An 18,095-nucleotide genomic window follows, 5' to 3' on the forward strand; every position below is an offset into this window, starting at 1 on the left:
AAGGACAGCGGAAGGGGCCGCCCCGCTCCCCTCCCCTCCTCCCGGGGCCGCCTCCGGAACCCGCCGCCATCTTGGAGGCGGCAGCCCCGGGGCGGGGACTGCGGGCGAGCGGGGCGGGGACGCAAAATGGCGGCGGCCGGCGGGACACGAGGGGAGGCGGCTGAGGAGGCTCCGCCGGCGGCCAAGCGGGCGGCGGGGCAGCGGCGGCTGCTGGTGGTGCTGGAGGGGGCGAGCCTGGAGACCGTGAAGGTGAGGGCGGCCGCCGTGCCTCGTCCCGCCGCGCCGGCGGTGCCCGGTGCGCGTCCCTGTGAGCTGTGCCCCCCTTCCCGCAGGTGGGGAAGACGTTCGAGCTGCTCAACTGCGACAAGCACAAGGCGATGCTGCTGAGGAGCGGCCGGGACCCCGCGGGGGTGCGGCCCGACATCACCCACCAGGTACCCAGGGGGGCTGGGGTCTGCTGTGTGCCCCCCCAGTGGGCTGGGGAGACGGCCCCTGGAGGCTGGGGGGCGGTCTGGGCGATGTGGGACTGAATTTGGCCTTGCTCACTGTGCTAATGTCTAGTAACTCCCCTAAGTTTGTGTCTAGAATTATCTTTTTACAGTAGCAATTCCTATAGTTAGATACGGTACTCCTTGCCTCAGCATTACTTATACATTCACATGTTCTAAACTTTAACTATTCTAATCTTCCTTTCTTCCCCTTTCTCTAATTCAACTACTACCCTTTTTATATATATATTTTATTAGACACTGAAACAGGCTGCCCAGGGAAGTGGTGGAGTCACCATCCCTGGAAGTATTTAAAAGACGTTTAGATGTAGAGCTTAGGGATATGGTTTAGTGGGGACTGTTAGTGTTAGGTCAGAGGTTGGACTCGATGATCTTGAGGTCTCTTCCAACCTAGAAATTCTGTGATTCTGTGATATACATATATATATATTTTTTTTTTCAGAGTCTCCTGATGCTCATGGATAGCCCCCTGAATCGGGCCGGTCTCCTGCAGGTTTACATCCATACGCAGAAGAATGTCTTAATCGAGGTCAACCCTCAGACCAGGATCCCAAGAACTTTTGATCGGTTCTGTGGTCTAATGGGTAAGTGATTCAGGCTTTCTAGCCATCATAAAATAACACGGGAAGGTGGTAGGAATGGAAAAGACATTGTGAAGAGTCAAAAAAAAATATGCAACAACATGAAAAATGGAAAAGTGGGAGAAGAGGAAGAAAAACACTTTTTGTAGTGAGTTTCTAGATGCGTATTTCAAATATACGTTCCTTAACACAGTTGGGAGTTGTCTGCATGAGACTTGTTACTGGCAAAATAACTCCCTGATCAGTGTTTTTGGATCAGACTACTTTAGAAGATGTGGAGAGCTACTCCTCTAGCTGTCATCACTAGGTAGAGTATAGAATTGTTCCAGCCAGAGAACAGGTTGCTTAACTAATGTTCTTCTCTTGTCAGTTCAGTTGCTGCATAAGCTCAGTGTCCGAGCAGCTGATGGGCCTCAGAAGCTGTTGAAGGTAAACACTCCTTGAATGGTTATAGGTAATGGTGCAGTGTTCCTTCTTTACAGCTAGTAATGCACGTGCTGTAAGTGCATTGTTTATACGGTTAACTTAGAGACCCTATCACGTAACTTACCCTGCACTCGTGAACTTTTCTGTCTTCTCGAGGTGATTAAAAATCCCATCAATGACCATCTCCCTGTGGGCTGTATGAAGATAGGCACCTCCTTTGCAGTTCCAAAGGTGACAGACCTGCGTGAACTGGTTCCTGCAGCAGAGCCAGTAACTATTGTTGTGGGAGCTTTTGCCCATGGTTCGGTACGTGCGTGTGTTCATTACCTGGGGTTGGAAAAATCTTTGCTACAATAGATTTCAGTGTTACTCTGAGTGTTTTTCCTACCTTATCTTCTGTTTGGGTGTTTTTTGTAGCCCTTCTTCTAAGGTAAGCCTGGCAAGAAATTGTCCAACTCCTCTAACACTTGTGACTTTGCTACCTCTGGGTAGTGGGGAAATAGTGAGGGCAAGCAGTTGTCCTGCTGTGCTTTGTTGTGGCTATGTCACGTCTCAGATGAAGCACAGGCATGTAGGAGTAATGGTGTGCCTCCGTGAGCAATGGAAGTAGATGGGACTAAGTGATAAGATGTGGTTTGATATGCAGATAAATATGTACTTTCCTGTTTTCTCCCAGGTCAATGTTGACTATACAGAAAAGATGATTTCTATCAGCAACTACCCTCTCTCTGCTGCCTTGACATGTGCTAAAATTACTACTGCCTTTGAGGAGGTCTGGGGAGTGGTATGAGCTTCTGCCTCGTCTGCTGTCATGGTGGACTACTCTACAGTGACTCCAGATTTTGGGGAGGCTTTTTTACTTCTGTGTGGGCCTGGTGCAACTTTGGACTCCGGGAAGGGAAAAGGCTTCAATTTTGTCGTTGCAGCTTCTGGAACAACGTGACTTTAAATCGTCTGCCCTAGCAACCCTTTTTCCTCCCTATTAAAGGTAACTTTTGATAAGAGTGTTTGTGTACTGTACTTCATGTTTCATAAATAGGCTGGATTTGCCTACAGCAGGGGCCCAGCCCAAATTCCTGATGGACCTGCAGCTCTTGCTCTGCAGCACGTGACGGTTCTTAACTCCCGCACTGATGTACCCAAGAGGAAAGGAGCTGAAGCGGATTTGAAAAAAAAAAGAACAGGAGCAACTTTTATCTTGGATGACAAACGTAGAAAAGTCAGAAGGTGGCTCCATTCCAATATAGTGCCTGCGTTGAGTGTCTTACAATCATCTGATATCAGCAGGGAGACAAGAGTCCACTGGAGGGCGGCAGAGAGATAAGGCAACATACAGAAGGTGGAGGTTCTGGAACGAGACCGACTCCAATCCCCTCCTTTTGGGTCTCTGACCCTGTGCTTTCTCTTTCCCCCTCCTCGCGTTGAAAAAAGTTATACTTCAACACAGCAAACTTGGCAGGTGATGCTTTGCTTCTGGAGTGTTAAATTAACTCCTACAAATGCACAGGTGGTACAATCTGAAAGAGAAAAAGCTATTAGAGTTGTTTCATTTGTTCTTAAATTCCCCTTTCACCTGGGGCTGTAACACTGCTGCACCACTTCACCTCCTAGTCTAAGTGTGGGATTCCTACCACATGTCCCTAAACATAGGATAGCCTTACCTTTTGGCTGTTACTCTGCTTTTTTTAGCTTTTCTTTTCGTGGCACAATTAACTTGCGAATATAAGGCAACACCAATAATAAGGTGAAGAACAACACGTGGCCAAGGAAATAAATAGACCTGTACACCTGTAAAGAGAGAGGCACGGTTGAGAATCAGCAAGCACAGCTGAACTAAGAATAAGAAAAGCAAGGAAAACAGGTTGGTTGTGTGGATTGTCTGTTTATGGCTAGTAAATACCTTCATCCATTTGTCCCACGTAAAAAGGCAAAATGGCACCAGAGAGTAACCCATAAACATCCAGTGGTTAGCCTGTTGTAGCACGTAGAAAATAGGCTGCAAGGCAGTGATGGAGGCCAAAGTGCTTAAGGGAGGGCTGTCCCGAATGAGGTTGATGACCTAATTTAAAAGGAAAAAAAAAGAAAGCTTTTTCTCTGTTGGATGTCCTATGGGTGTACCTGCATCCACCTAGCTGTGTTAAATTAATCTTAGTGAACAGTCAGTCTAAAAAAGTAATTAAGTAGTAACCTGCTTTAAGCTTTAATCAGAAAAAAGCCTGGATATCAAGAAAAGGTTCTTCAGAGAGGGTGGCTGGGCACTGGAACAGGCTCCCTGGGGAAGCTGTCGTGGTACTGAGCCTGACGGAGCTCAAGAAGCATTTGCACAGTGCTCTCGGACCCATGGTCTGATTTTATTGGGTGGTCCTTTGGGGACCCCGGAGTTGGACTCCATGATCCTTGCGGGTCCCTTCCAACTTGGATATTCCATGAAAAGGATTTAAATACAGAATATTGTTCTCTCACTAGTGGGAGAGCTAGTGGAGGTATTTGGCTCGTGTGCTTGTCTTCCAACCTTCCCAGCTGCCAAGCACTGCTGTTGCCCTCTACTCATATGCCAAGTTCTCCACTTTTACTGTACAAGCTGATGGGAAACTTACGACTTGCCCATACAGAAGCCAGCAACCTACAGAACCCTCAAGAACAGCACAGTACCGCTTGTGAACACCAATTCCAAAGCGAGCAGATACTAGAGCCTTCAGTGGGGTAGTTTCCAGACTCGAGGGAAAAGGCTAACGCAGGCGACCCCCTTCTGGTAGGTCTGACAAAGCGCACCTGTCTTTCGACGATGACTATGAGCAGCTCCATTTGGAAGCACACCAGGTAGCCAGAGTGCAGTCCATGCCAAATGGCCAGGAAGAACAGGGCCAGTGCCTGTGACAGCAGTTTGTTCCCCAGGAACTTCAGACGCTTGAAGATATAGCTAGAGCAGAGAAAAAATAGAGAGTGCTGCTGGTTTATTGTCTGCCCTTCCCTCACCGTGTCAGAGATGCAAGGCCCAGGGGCCCATAGGCCTTTGCATATATCCCTGTGGTCTCACTGTAGTTGCATTCTACACTCTGCCCTCCTGCTTCTACCATCTTCAACTTCTTGCCTGTGTTAAGGAACTGCCCTTTTAGATTGGATCAAAAAAATCTATTCAACACAGTAGCCTGTTTCAAACAGGACAGCAGCCAGTAGCAGAATGTGGAAGGCATAGTGTAAGAACTGAGAAACAGCATCTAGTACTCCCTTCTCAGCCTAGGATCTTGGTTCTCTTGACACAGACGTGACTGACACAAGTTTCTCCTGCTCACCGGGCCACCCAAGCGTTGGTGTTGATGTTGAAAGAAGCAATGGTCCCTGTGAATAAAGGTGTTGTCTCATACAGCCAGACCTTCATGTTGGCACAGGCATCCCACATAGGCTTTCCGTTCTGGTCCTTGCCATTGTACCCCAGGCCCACAAGGATGCAGACACCCTCCTACAAAAAAAGACACAGAACAAAGATGAGGAAAAAATATTATTTTTTTGGGAGGCGGGGGGGAAGTTCTGACTCTGTGCTCAGTGCAGAGTGCCACTGCAGATGGAGAAAATGGATTAAAAGCCTAATGCCTGCTGTAAGTTGCTAACTTACAGCAACTACACTGATGTGAGCAACTTGATCTAGTGAAAGATGTCCCTGTGCACTGCATCTGCATCTGCATCTAGGGCTTTGCAACTAGATACTTAAATGTCCCTTCCAACCAAAACCATTCTGTGATCTGCACTGATCTCTAGATATTTGGATTACTTCCATTCCAAGACCATACCATGTAGGCTGCAAAGACACTGCATCTGTTCATTTGTCTTATTTCTGGAAAGACTTGACTCACCGTAACAAGCCAGCAGGTCACGTATTTGTAGAGTATAATTTTTCCCCAGATCAATATGTAGCCACAACGGAACCAGAAAGGCTTCTCCTGCAGGGATTAGAGTGAAACAAAGTAAGTGAGTTTACCGGCTATAATGAGACAGGGTAGATGAGATCTCAACACTGTTTTTCATTTTAACCTGATCTATATGTTGAGACTACTACAATGACTGGACTGCCAGGCTACTGGATTGTGTGGATTCATATATGATTTTATTTTCTTTGATAGTATTTGGCTGTACTGAAATAAATAATTTGGGAATACTCCGGGATTAGCATAATCATTGCTGGCATTGATACCCTCATTTATTCACACTGACAGAGAAAACACAGATAATCTGCAGGCAGGAACTGCTTCTTAGTTTTCAAAGAACCTCAAAGATTTTGGTAAGTTTCTAATTCAAATATGTCAATCTGCAGAATGTGCTGCTGCAAAATAACACTGTTGAGAAAAACAAATCTAGTTGTTCGTTTAAAGCAGATCTGTGCTCAAGGGTAGCTCGCATTACCAAGCCTACAAGATCAATCTCCACCTTCAATTTTTAAAATGCCTTGCAAGTTACTCTGCCAGAGTTCTTTGCATGTAATTGTTAAACAGATGGTTATTAAAAAGTGACAAAATATGTATGTTATGATTCCAAAAACAACTGTAACATCTAAGATGAATTTTCTATTTGTAAAAGTTTTCATTTGGTTCAGTTCATCATGACACACTCCTGTTCTGCATCAAATTGAATTTATAGGACAGGCAGCAAAGCCAAATCAGTTGTGGGAAGGCATAGCACTAGCTGCTGGCTTATCTCCTTTTAAAATTGAAGCAAACCTAAAAAAAATAATTCCTTCCTCTACTTTTGTAGATCTAGTGCCCTCGCAAGAAGTAGAATCTTCCACATGCCAGAACTGTCAAATATATACATACCATGTAATCATCTGAGACGAGGTATTCATCAGAGATGTACTGGCTTGACAAAGTATAGGTCACTAGAAAGAAGAGACCCAAACTGAGGCGCTTGAGAGCAGGTACAAAACTGAGAAAGAAAAATATGAAGGTCAAATAAAAGCCCTGGAAAGAGACCTTCAAACTCATAATTTGAATAACAGAAGTGGAGATGGGGAGTTTGGGGAGATAGTGATAGAGAGTCACCATTTTCCACTGCAGCAGATGCCTCCATCTGTAAGATGGGATGCTAATATTGCCAGCTCAGGACTGAGTCTGTACTAAACATGTCAAATGATTGTTGACATACAAGCTGGAACAACGCTAGGACATTATGCAGAGTTTATGAGCAGCTTTTGAACGATTGCATTCTCTTATAAATCAGTTTTGGTCACAGTGCTTCAGTCCAGGTAAGAAGGCACTCTGCTGCAGGGAGCGCATGGGGGATTCAGCGTTCTGGGATCTTAGGAAAGCGAGGGACTAAGTGGCTCTCATTACCTATTGGGTCTCTGGCCTTGAACGTCAGTCATCTCACCCCTTGCCAGTTTCTGATAGTCTGTCATGGAGAACTGAGGTCCCACCATGAAGGCACCATAGAAATAGGAGAATCCTGAGACTTCCAACAAGGTAGGAACTCCCCGGACAGCAAATCGCCGCTGCTCAGGGGTCAGGAACTCCTGCACCAAAGTGAGTGGCATTAACATCATCCTAGGGGATCTCATACTAGCTCTGGATGTTATGGTCTCAGCCTAAGTTCTTATTCCCCATGTATATGGCTTTGTACTTCATTGTTCACTCCCCTCCCCGCCCCTCTCTACTCTCAGCCCCCTCTAATTACCAAGATCCAATAGCTGAGACCAGTTGCACACATCTTTATTCCCCTAAAAGCTCAAAACAAGGAAAAGATCTATTAACATGCATCCCCACCTGCACAGCAGACATAGTAAAAACCCTTTCCTAGTCCCTTACTGAAATGTCACATACCATCACCTTACTGTCCTACAGTTCCTACCTCTTGATGCAAGAATTCATTGCCATTAACTATTTGAAACTTCAGCTTAGGAGATTTTCGGATGCAGTGACTGCATGGATGCTGAACACTGGGTCAGGCTCCAAACAGAAGGTGGGGAGCACAAATACTGAGAAACTGCAGCAAGTGTTCTGTCCTTTCCCACACTTTGTGCTGTGTGACTTCTCTCACCATTTCATCTGCCCTAATTACAGGTTCCCAACAAATGGTAAAGAGCAACCATCCACAAGGATGTGATATGACTAGACGAAAGGAAGATGGGAACTGAAATCTACTGCTGATGCTCTGCAAGTTAAAGGAATACTACCCACAAGACAGAGCACTAGGGATCAGGGATCTAAAGCAAGGGATATGGAAGGAGGCAATGGTGGGGAATTTGGAAGAGGGCAGAATAATATTCTGACACAATTCAGTGCTGAAGCAATTTTTGTCCATCTGTAATCATTACTCCCTCTGTTCCAAATTGTCTCTTTCCACTCTGGAATTCAGTGCCCTTAGATACTCACAGATGCTCTCCCTCTCAGCTATGGCTTTTACCAAACAATGAATGCAGCTTAATAACTTATAACCTTTAAACCCGATTTTCTGACCTCTACACCATTGGAACAGCAAAGAAGAAGGAAGGAGTGAAGGAGAAGTCATGTTTTACTCACCAGGTCTTTTCCTCCATCATAGTAATCGATGGCCAGACCTGGAGGTGAGAAACAACCATTTGAAGACCTATGATGGGCTGAGCAAGCAGCCCTCTTTTTACCTGAGCCACGGCTTGCACAGTCTAAAAGATAGGAAGGAGGTACCAACTCACCGATCAGTTTGAGAGTCAAGACACAGTGTGGCATTGTCCACTTGATGTCGTAATGCTCTGTGGCTGTGAAGTAATATCCAGCCATAAGGTATGTCTGAAAGAAACCATTGTTTGTGTTACTTCAACTAATTCCTCCAGCTCTTTTTGATCTGTCCCCACTTTTCCGCCCACATTCACTACTGGGAAGCGCAAAACTGAACAGCGGGCTCTTCTCTACAAACTGATACAGCAAGAAAGGGAATTTTACCATCTGAAAGAGGAACGTGGTGAAGACAGCAGTGATTGTGCGGCCCATAAGCCTCAGGATGAGGAACTGGATTAGAACACACAGCAGGGAATGAAAGAACTGCATCCCTGTGGAGAGAGAGAGAGAAAGTGAGAGGGATGAGGCAGGAATGATGTTTCCCCATTACAAGTCCTCCCAAACTGCAGCCAGCCCTGGGACAGGTCGCTTTCTCTTCCCAAGCTCATCTTACCAAAATTGAAGTACGCAATTGAGAGTCCTGTCAACGCATTGTAGAGATGAATGAGGTAGGTCTCCTTCTGGAAGAGGAAGTAGCGCTGGAACAAGGCAAAAGGATACCCTGAGGAGAAGGGGGAAAAAGAAGGAGGAGTTATAAGTTAGTGTAGACAAGCAGCGATGTTTGTAATGGTCCAGATTATAACTTTGCTGAACATGTTATTAGGAGCATGTACTTTACATAGATACATCATCAATAAAGGTCACGGTATACATTCCTGATACTTTATTTCCCTCTCAGGGGATAAATGCCAGATGACTTACTCTTACAGAATACTTTAACAGGAACATTATTATATCACAGTTGATGTTGAAGTGTAAGAAATTCCAGGATTAGTGAATACATGAGGATGGGTAATGCTGAAACACATGAATCAGACTTCAGTGGACTACTCTGACTCATTTCCAAATTCACAGTGACTACGGTAAAAAGAAAGATTAAAAAAAAAGAAAAAGGAAGAAGAAGGAAGGAAATGTTATAGTTTAGAACATCACACTGTCCTGCAAAATTCAACCCCTGCTCCCCCTCAATGAGCTGAGTAACTTTAATCCCAGCGTTCCCCAAGTGACTTCCAGTACTATATTCTTTTTTTTTTCTGACTCTCCAACTTCAGATTTACATCTGATTTGTTAAGTACTGGGCACACAAAGCTGTTAACTAAAATCCACTGAGACTATGCATGTAGCACTTTGAAAAAATCAGAAGCATTTCATAGCAAGCAGCAAAGTGAAAGGAGGTTTTTTTCCTTGCATTTTCTGCACGTTAGATCCTGACCCAGTTTAGGAATGCCTACGGATTATTCATCTGTGGCTCCAGAGAGAAGTAAACATTTGTGAAGCACTCTGGTAGGATGGCGAGAAGGGCCCCACAGAATCCCATCAGTAAATTAAATTCTGTTGTCTTAAGGGTTTAGGTGAGGTTCACGAAGCATGCAATAAACATTGCCACATATTAGACAATAAGTACATTATGTTTTCATATGTATTGATGCAGCAGGTGTTGTCCTTCTCCTGAGTATCTGAAGTCTAATCATGCAATTGCTGTTTTTAAAGGCGTATACATAAGGGAGCTGGATTGGAATAGCAGAAGCAACCTTAATTCTGGCATTTCATGGCTCAGGATTGCTTTATTTTGCAAGCTTGTGTTCAACAAAACAAAATCCATCCTACCAAAAAAATAAAAGGAGTGACCTTGCACAATAGTGGCACCCACGCTGCTTATTAGCCCAGCTGAAGTGTGTAACCATGGACAGCTGTCTGCTACCTGAACTAATGGGGTAATAGTAGCAGTAGGTAGTCCTGCTTTATATGCAGCAATAATAAAAGGTGATGAAATGCAGGCTTTGCTGAGCAGTGTTTGATGGATGGAAGCTTTCCAATAGGCAAGGCCACAACTAGTCATTACTATAAGAGGAAAAGAGAAACTCTGTCATGCTATGTCAAGTATACGTACTGCAGCCTGTCAGTGCTAATGGGCTGGCAGGTGGTAACTAGAGACGTTTTATGGTCCTTCCCTTCTGCCCCAAATCCACTGTGAGGGAATTACAGTGTTTGGGACTTTTGGGCTCCCTTCTAGGGCAGCGTGCTATACCGAGCCCAAATGTATACCTGTTTCTTCCTGAAACGAAACTGCTTTTCCCCATTTCCTCAGCCTCTTGCCGTCTCTCTTTCGGTCCTCCTTTCCTCCTTGTTGCTGTTCCTTCCTCCTTTTGTGTCCTGCACCAGTTTCCACTCCGCAGATTCTTTATCGGGCTGAATGACTGTCCAGCCTCCACATTCCACAACTCTTTGCCCACAGACCCTGGCAACCTTGCTCCTGGATGCTCATTCAGTCTTGCTCTTCCCTTCTGCACAAACAGCTCCAATTTCCCATGCCTTACCCAGAGCTTCCTTTTCCCTTCTTGCCTTTTTTTTTCCCCATTTCCCCAGTTCTCAGCCTCTCTAGACTCCTGCTCTTAGTACGTGTTTCTTTTCTCACCTCTTTCACCCCTTATTGCCATGTCCCAGGGTGACCAGCTATTTTTGTCCTGCTCCAGCCCCGACTCCCCTCCACCACGGCATTCACCCTTCAGCACTAGTCGGAGGCACGCTCCTCCACGATCCCTGAATGCCAGCTGAGGAGGACAGAGGTAATCATCAAAGAGTTGATCACGTAGGCTCTCTGGGATGCAAGAGTAATTCAAGCAACTACAACAATTCGCATGATTAAAAAAAGATAAGGTACTGCCTATCAACCTCATACTCAGAAGCATATATGAGTAGAGAGTCTTCTTCCTCATTTCAGTCTTCCTGGAACAGATACTGGTTGAAGTCTAATAAATATATTAAAAACTGCCCACAGGTTTGTACAATGGAAAGTGGTAAAAAAATTAAGAAGTGTTACCATTGCTTTAGATTGAAAGTTAAAATACTGAAGTTTACAGTGGAAAAATGTTTTCCCCTCTTGAGCAAAGAAGGAGAAAAATCACATCAGAAATACAGACAAAGTACAATTTATGGCTGTTCGCTGACACATGGGTTTAAAATGTTTTCTCTCTCAAAAATCAGTGCAACCTGGCTAAATGTTCAATTTTCATTAGAAAAAGCATTTTTGTGGGGCTCCACCCATTTCTATAGACAGAATTAAACACCGTAACGTACCTCCAGTTTCTAAAAGCCAGAAATGTTATCCATTTTTCCTCATCCTCAACTAGTGTTCCTATTATTTAGAACAAGTGAACAAACAAAACAGAGACTATCTCACTTGTCACGCCTACCTCTAACTCCACATAGAAAATCATATCATCGTTTGAATAATGTTGTTCCAAAGAAAAAAACAAAATTACAGGCCCTTGGAAATGGAGAGCTCCTGATATGCATAGGAGATAGGTTTTAAGAAAGCTACACACTTAAAGCTCAGTCTTGGGCTACATGGGTGCTGTTCCAGGCCAAAAGTCACCAGGTCAGCCCACATTCTTCTGATAACCAGCAGCCTGCTGGTACTCTGGACTTTGCAGCTTCGCTGCACGTGGATCATTTTCTCGGTTTTACAACAGCACCCGTTCCATGCTGCAGCTACAAAATTTAACTCACACGTGGCAGTGGGTACTGAGTATCAATGGACACTCCACTGCGGTCTGTGTATTTCGGAGCACTCCCAAACCAGACATTAAATAATTAGTTATTCTCACTGATACAATGGCAGTATTCCCTCCCCACCACAGCATCCTTCAACGAGCATGAATTAGCACGGGAAAAGCCAGAAAGCTGTTTTTGAAGCTGCTGCTGCCATGTGGAAAGCTTGCTGTCAGATATGTCAGAGGCAGGACGTCACGCAGCTTTTCGTTCACCCTTCAGAAACAACAGGAATAGAAGCCCTGCTCCTTGCTCTCGAGAGATCCCGAGTACCAGCTCCCAGTCTGCCAAATTCATTGTTCACAGCTTTTTTTGGGCAGAGATGACTGAGGCAAGAAACCAGCTGGAACACACTCCTGGAGAAAACAGAAGGTGACCTTCTGGTCCAAGGTAGCTCTCGTTTTCTGTGCAACATGAGGTTGAAAAGCTGCCTGCACACAGAGCCGATTTTTGCCTCCAGATAGACTTTTTATAGCAGAGAATTAGCAATTGATGTAAGTGTGACAAGTTAGCCAAGACATGCCTTTGATGTTAAACTCCTCTTTTCTTCCTTGCTTTCTTTTTATTAAAAATAAAAGGAACAAGAGGACAATCTATGGTTAAGAGAACCCTGGAGCTGGAATGAAATAGCTTCTTTGCCACAGGCATTTGGGAAAGTAATGGATTGCTGCACAACATCCAGGTTATCTACAAATACAATTGAGCAAACAAAGTAAACCATCAAGAGGGAGGACTAATTGTAATCAAGAACAGCATCGTTAAGTTTGTTGTGTTGTAGAATATGTGATTAAGATGCCTGTCTTTTTTCCACAGCTGCCAATAAGAAAACCAGAAACATTTTTTTCCTGTTCCTTTTATTTCCCTTTTTCTGTAAGGTAAGTCCTAACTCCATTTCATCTTCAAGACTTTAGATGATACTTTTTTTTCCTCCACTTTTCCCCCTTTGCTGATCAGTTAACTCCACTTAATTAAAATCTAGCAGATGAATTGTCTTCCGTTTAGTTTTAGTACTCTTATAAGAAAATGAAGGGGACAACGGGGAAAAAAGGCATGTTCAAATGTAAGCCTTCCCTAGTATTTTGACTTCAGAGGTGTTCTCTTTTTTCTGCCTATAATACTGCAAAAATCACACATCTTGCTTAACACCGAGTGCATTTTCATGAGTAGTTTAATTCAGCACTGGCGCATACTTTTCACATCCACTCGTGGTGCTTTAGTGTGTACACAGCAGAACCACCGCTAATTATGTGAATGGGATTCCTTTAAAGTGAAACTGAACTGAAAAGGCAGCACAAGGGTACAGTCTCACAGAGTACGTTTTAGCACCCATGGTGGGACGGTGCTGGCTCCTACATGTTGAAACCAGCTGTTTGCTTCCCCTTCAATAAGGTTCTTGTTTGCCTGACCAGCTGGGGACTTGATTTGGGATAAGTTATATCAATTACAAATGACCCACAGAAATTTCAGTGTGCCTAAAAATCTTCAAAATGCAAGGGGCAGGCTGAAGTAGAGGACATAAGAAATTGGTGAGAGGTGGAATATGAGGAGATCAGATCAACTTGCAAGCAAAGCTGCTAATTTCTGGCACCTGTAGAAAAAAATCTTCATTTCTGCAGGTCACTGCTATGTGTGTAGATTAGGAAACCTTTCCCCGGCGCTGTTCTTGGCAGGTCTGGGTTGATCAGCAGGTCAGTTCTGGTTTGGGATTGCAAACAGTGTGTTGGCCCCCCTCCATAGGAGGCAGCAGAACGTGCCAGGTAGCTTGCAAGATGCTGTGTGGTTGTACGGCCAGACCTGCACCTTTAATTCTTTGGGACTGTACTTTTATTTTTTTTAATACAGTTTTTATACTCTAAATCTGAAATTTGTTTTTAATCCTGTACAGCCTAAATAACAGACCCCATTCTAGTTTTAGTCTTTGTTTCAAAGGTGTATGATGTAAAAAAGGTGCCTCTGATTTAAATATGGTGCTTTGACTAAAATCCCCATAGTTTACTCAGCACTGTGCTGTTACAATCTCTATTTCCCTACTGAGAAAGTGTCCTGCCCTTTAGGGCTACCCAAATTTTTGTTCTCTTTTGCTCTTCCTTCCCCCTTCTCATTCTGTCCTGTCTTTATTATTTTATTTTTTCCCCAATAGGTATAGATTTTTTACAGTTTTAAATGACATCTTTTGGCTATTTCAGATCACACCTAACTGAACACTCTTACTGTGAATCAAGAGAGTCCATGCAGAATATTTTTTCTATGATAATTCAGCATTCTCTGGAAATTAACGTAATAAGTTGCAAAGTCCTTTGCAAATCTGCGAAGTATTAGTTGCAGGCAATAAAAATAACTTTCCTCCCGAATCCGTGAACACACCTGAAATGGAGGAAGTCAAGAAAAAGCAGAGCTTTGCCTGTTCTAACACAATTTCCAGCTTCTTGAAATGCATTTCAAATGCATGACCCCTCCTATGATGTGGTCATCAGTGCCAGTTTCATTACTGAGAGGCTTAAAACCATAAGTCACAATAAAAGGGCTGTAAGCTAAGCTGCAATGAAATTGGCATTAAGAGAAAGGCTCGTGACAGGTTCAGGAACTCTTCTCACTCTCACGTTGCTCTAGAGTGGTGCTTGGCACTCTGAGTATAATAGTGTAATGCTTTACTACCTACCCATTAAGTGGGAAAGCTGGAGCCGGTCCTCTCTGCCTGGCTGCCTACCTGACTTGCATAAGTACCAAACCATGGGCTAGGCTGTTTTGCATGCCCGTAAGCCTTCTGTCTGAAGTTATGTCTTCTCCTGAATGCAATTATGAGACACTGAGGCAGGGAGAAAGGAGAGGGAAACATGCAACTCCAGCCTCTTGTTTGGTAAACGTTTTGGGTACGCAGGGAAAAAGAGATGTGAGTGTGCTCCCAGCTCCCAATCCCAAGACTTTTAATGCAAATTATAAAGACTCACTGAGACCTGATGCAACTGTGCATGGAACGTTTCCAGCGGTGCCCACAAATCTCGGGCTCAATCTACTGACTGCAGTGGGCATCTCTTCTTACCATTAAGATGGTAATTACTGCTGTTCGTTTCAAAGCAGTAAGAGATTTTGGTTACCCACAGGACACCAAGCAGAAAACAGAGCCCCCTGATGTCACATTCCAGCTAGCTGCTTCCAAAAGGGAGAAGAAACTGAGAACGCGCTCAGGGCACATGCTACAAATGTGTGTCTAGTGTGTGTCTGAATATGCACACACACTTCCCAACACCTTTTCTGCATCTGTTCTCGTTAGACTAGTCCCTTGTTTGGTTCAGTTGGCTAGCCTGGTAGTAACCCATCTGCTTTTTCAGGTTTAGGTTTCTGCCAGGCAAGTAAACTGAATCAGCTCGTAATTAAAGTACCAGAGACAGATGTGGAGAGCTGCTACATTAACTCACGCTGACCTAGATGCATGTCCTATATGCGTTTCCTTTACTTTATTTAAAAAAAAAAAGATGGTTTAACTAAAGCCTGAGTTCATTCTGTTGTACCTACCGTCGACGTGAAGAATGTTACAGTTCCTTTACACAGTTAATTACATTAAGCCGATGTGAGCGTGGTCCAGACCACGGTTACGAAGCGGAACGACTTTTCCTTCAAAACGCGTACTTTTCGTTAGCCAAAACCTCTTCATTTAGACAGCCCACAGGCTCACGCACAGCTTCTAGGCTCAGAGCAGAGCTCTCCCTGGCTGCCCCCCCCATTAACCACCCTTTCCCTGCAGCCCTTCCCGCGGCACCCCCAGAGAGCCACCCACACCCCCCCTGAGGGGCCGTTACAGCAGCCCCAACGCCCTCCCCACCAGCCCCAACGCCCCCCAACGGCCCCCCAGGACCCCCAGCCCCCCGCTTCCCCCCTTGGGCCGCCCCCTGCCGGCCGCCCTCACCCATGAGGATGGAGAGGATGAGGCGCAGCGCCTGCTCCGACGAGCCCAGGGCCTCCGCCAGCTGGGCCAGGCCGCGGCCCGACCCCGCGGCCGCCATGTTGCCGCCCTCCCGGCCGCCCCGCCGGCCGCTGGCGCCTGGAACCCGGCAGCAGCGGCCCCGCGGCCCCCGCGCACCGCTCCCGGCCGCCGCTCGCCGCCCATTGGCTGCGCCCCGCGAGGCCACGCCCCCGAGCCTCGCGCCGATTGGCCGGATCCTGGAGGAGGGGCGGGGCGCCGCGCTCACTAAGGCAAAGGTTATCCCCGCGGGGGGGATGGCCCCGCGCCGGGCGGGGATTGGGCGGTGCGGGGGAGGGGGCGGGGCCTGGCCGGCGGGACGCGGCTCCCCATTGGCTGAGGAGGGACAGGAGAGAGCGGGGCGGGGGAGGGGGCGGGGCGAGGCGGCCGCGGGGTTACTGGCGGGCACGCGGCGCGAGACCAACGGTCCTGAGGGGGGGGGGGGAGCGGGCACCATGACAGGGACAGGGATCGTGACAGGGACAGGGACAGGCGCGTTGTCGCCTGTCAGGGGATAAGCCTGGCTCCTCGCCAGGCCCGCCTGGGAGGGGGAGCAACAGGCGACGTGCTCCTGTGCTGTGTGGGGCAGGCTGGACGCCTCCTCACCCATCATATGTCATGTAATCCCATCATATCACGTCATATCTTATCATATCACGTCATATCACGTCATAGCACGTCACATCATATCATATCACGTCATATCACACATCATATCATGTGCTCCAGTCCCCCAACTGCTTCAGCAGTCCCCCGTTGGGCGGTGGCCAGTTGGCTCCCAGCAGAGCCCATAACAGGCACAGCCATCCAGATACCGCTTTATCAGCGCCACATGGAAGGGAATAATCGTTTGTCTCCACCTGTTTCATCAGGGTATCGCTTTAAACAATATATTTCCCCCCCGCCCCCGCCTCGTGTCTTCCTTTCTCTGCACCACAGTGGCAAAGGTAGAGACGCAGAAGAGGAAGAAGAAATGGTATTGAAAGGAAGCAATTTTTCCCAAATAACGGGCAGTACAGCAGAAGTTAGTGGGAGTGCGGAAACTAGCCTAGATAAGGAAAGCAAAGGGTGAAGTAAGGGTTTAACAGAAACCGCACACAGCTCAAGAAAAAATAATGCCGTGGGCCTGAGATGAAAGACGTGGTATCTTGCAAACATAAGGAACTTGAAAGCATAAGGAACTTAGAGCCAGACTCCCTTCAGACGTCCACAGTGAAACTGTGAGATGCAATGCCTTCAAACTACCACAGGGGAAATTTTGGTTGGACTGAAGAGTGGTTCACCAGGGCAACAGGTGCTTAGAGAGATTGGGAAATTTTCAGCCTTGGAGAAGTACAGAAGACACCTCAACAAGTCCTGGAGGCAGACAGAAGGTGAGAAAAATGGAATTGAAAAGTAGTCAGTGCAGTAAGAAAGCGTGTGAAGAAGGGAAGATCTTGGCCATGAATTCCATAAATCCCTTGAAGGCAGCGTAAGGTGTGGAGCAGCAGGTCAGCAGGGTCAGCAGGTGTTTAGAAGCAATCCTGGGTAGCCTATTTGAGTTGACAAATTTTGAGTTTACAAATGGGCTACTGTATTTGTTCACCCTAACCGGTCACTGTTAGCCAAACTTTTTGCAAAGTCCACGCACTGACTGTTTAATTGGACATGTATGGTTTTTGGACCTGTTTCTCAAGTCAATGAAGTCTACGTATGCATGCAGACTCTGTCCCACCCCTGGTTAAAATTAAATTATCCTACAGATTTAACACTTCTGGCGATATAACCTCTTAAAGTTTCCATCCTGCCTGAGTGTACTGGTGACCAAAAGGGATTGTTATTATCATGTCATTAAAAGTCCATGTTAAAAAGTGATGAGAACATTCATGTAAGAAGGACCCATTGAGGACATGTAAACAGTAAGATGCAAATATGACTTCTGGCTCAGTGAGTCTTTCAGCTATATATAGCTGAAAATGGGAGAATATCCCAGGGCAAGATAACCAGATGTTAGCCCTTTAAACTCTATCCTTAAATCCCCATCTCTCTCTTCTCCTCCCCTAATCCTTCCCTTTTCCTCATTCCTTCCTTTTCCTTGCTCCTTTTCATCCCCTTTCCACAAAACCTGAGACCATACATGGAGGATTATTGCAGATTCTCTGGCAATGGCCTTGCTATGGAGGTCAGGCTGTAACTCGGCACCAAATATGCCACTCTTTCTGTGGCATGCCTTACCTTTTCTTGGGCCACTTCTACTCTGCTGGGCTTGCCAGTAGGGCTTACAATGGTGAGTTTAGCTTTCTGCACACAAGACTGCATGTCCCAACCAGACAGAACTCTTGTTCCC

General features: G+C 45.9%; 2 protein-coding genes across 2 annotated transcripts; one reads left to right on the forward strand and one right to left on the reverse strand.

Moving 5' to 3' along the window:
* Positions 1-82: 82 nt before the first annotated feature.
* EMG1 (EMG1 N1-specific pseudouridine methyltransferase) lies at positions 83-2,520 on the forward strand. Its single transcript, XM_068699828.1, has 6 exons — positions 83-249; positions 333-434; positions 952-1,093; positions 1,461-1,519; positions 1,673-1,822; positions 2,193-2,520. The coding sequence occupies exons 1-6, from the start codon at positions 127-129 to the stop codon at positions 2,304-2,306; spliced, it is 690 nt and encodes a 229-aa protein (XP_068555929.1). The 5' UTR covers positions 83-126; the 3' UTR covers positions 2,307-2,520.
* Positions 2,521-2,680: 160 nt separating this feature from the next.
* On the reverse strand, positions 2,681-15,905 carry LPCAT3 (lysophosphatidylcholine acyltransferase 3). The gene is made up of 13 exons (XM_068699807.1): positions 15,716-15,905; positions 8,654-8,761; positions 8,425-8,531; positions 8,178-8,271; positions 8,026-8,063; positions 6,841-7,019; positions 6,325-6,433; positions 5,368-5,454; positions 4,810-4,976; positions 4,289-4,436; positions 3,417-3,575; positions 3,178-3,304; positions 2,681-3,033 (listed from the first exon to the last, which is right to left on the reverse strand). The coding sequence occupies exons 1-12, from the start codon at positions 15,810-15,812 to the stop codon at positions 3,188-3,190; spliced, it is 1,410 nt and encodes a 469-aa protein (XP_068555908.1). The 5' UTR covers positions 15,813-15,905; the 3' UTR covers positions 2,681-3,033; positions 3,178-3,187.
* Positions 15,906-18,095: the final 2,190 nt, after the last annotated feature.

This window comes from Anas acuta, chromosome 1 (assembly GCF_963932015.1).
Source record: "Anas acuta chromosome 1, bAnaAcu1.1, whole genome shotgun sequence".
Classification (NCBI taxonomy): Eukaryota; Metazoa; Chordata; class Aves; order Anseriformes; family Anatidae; genus Anas; species Anas acuta.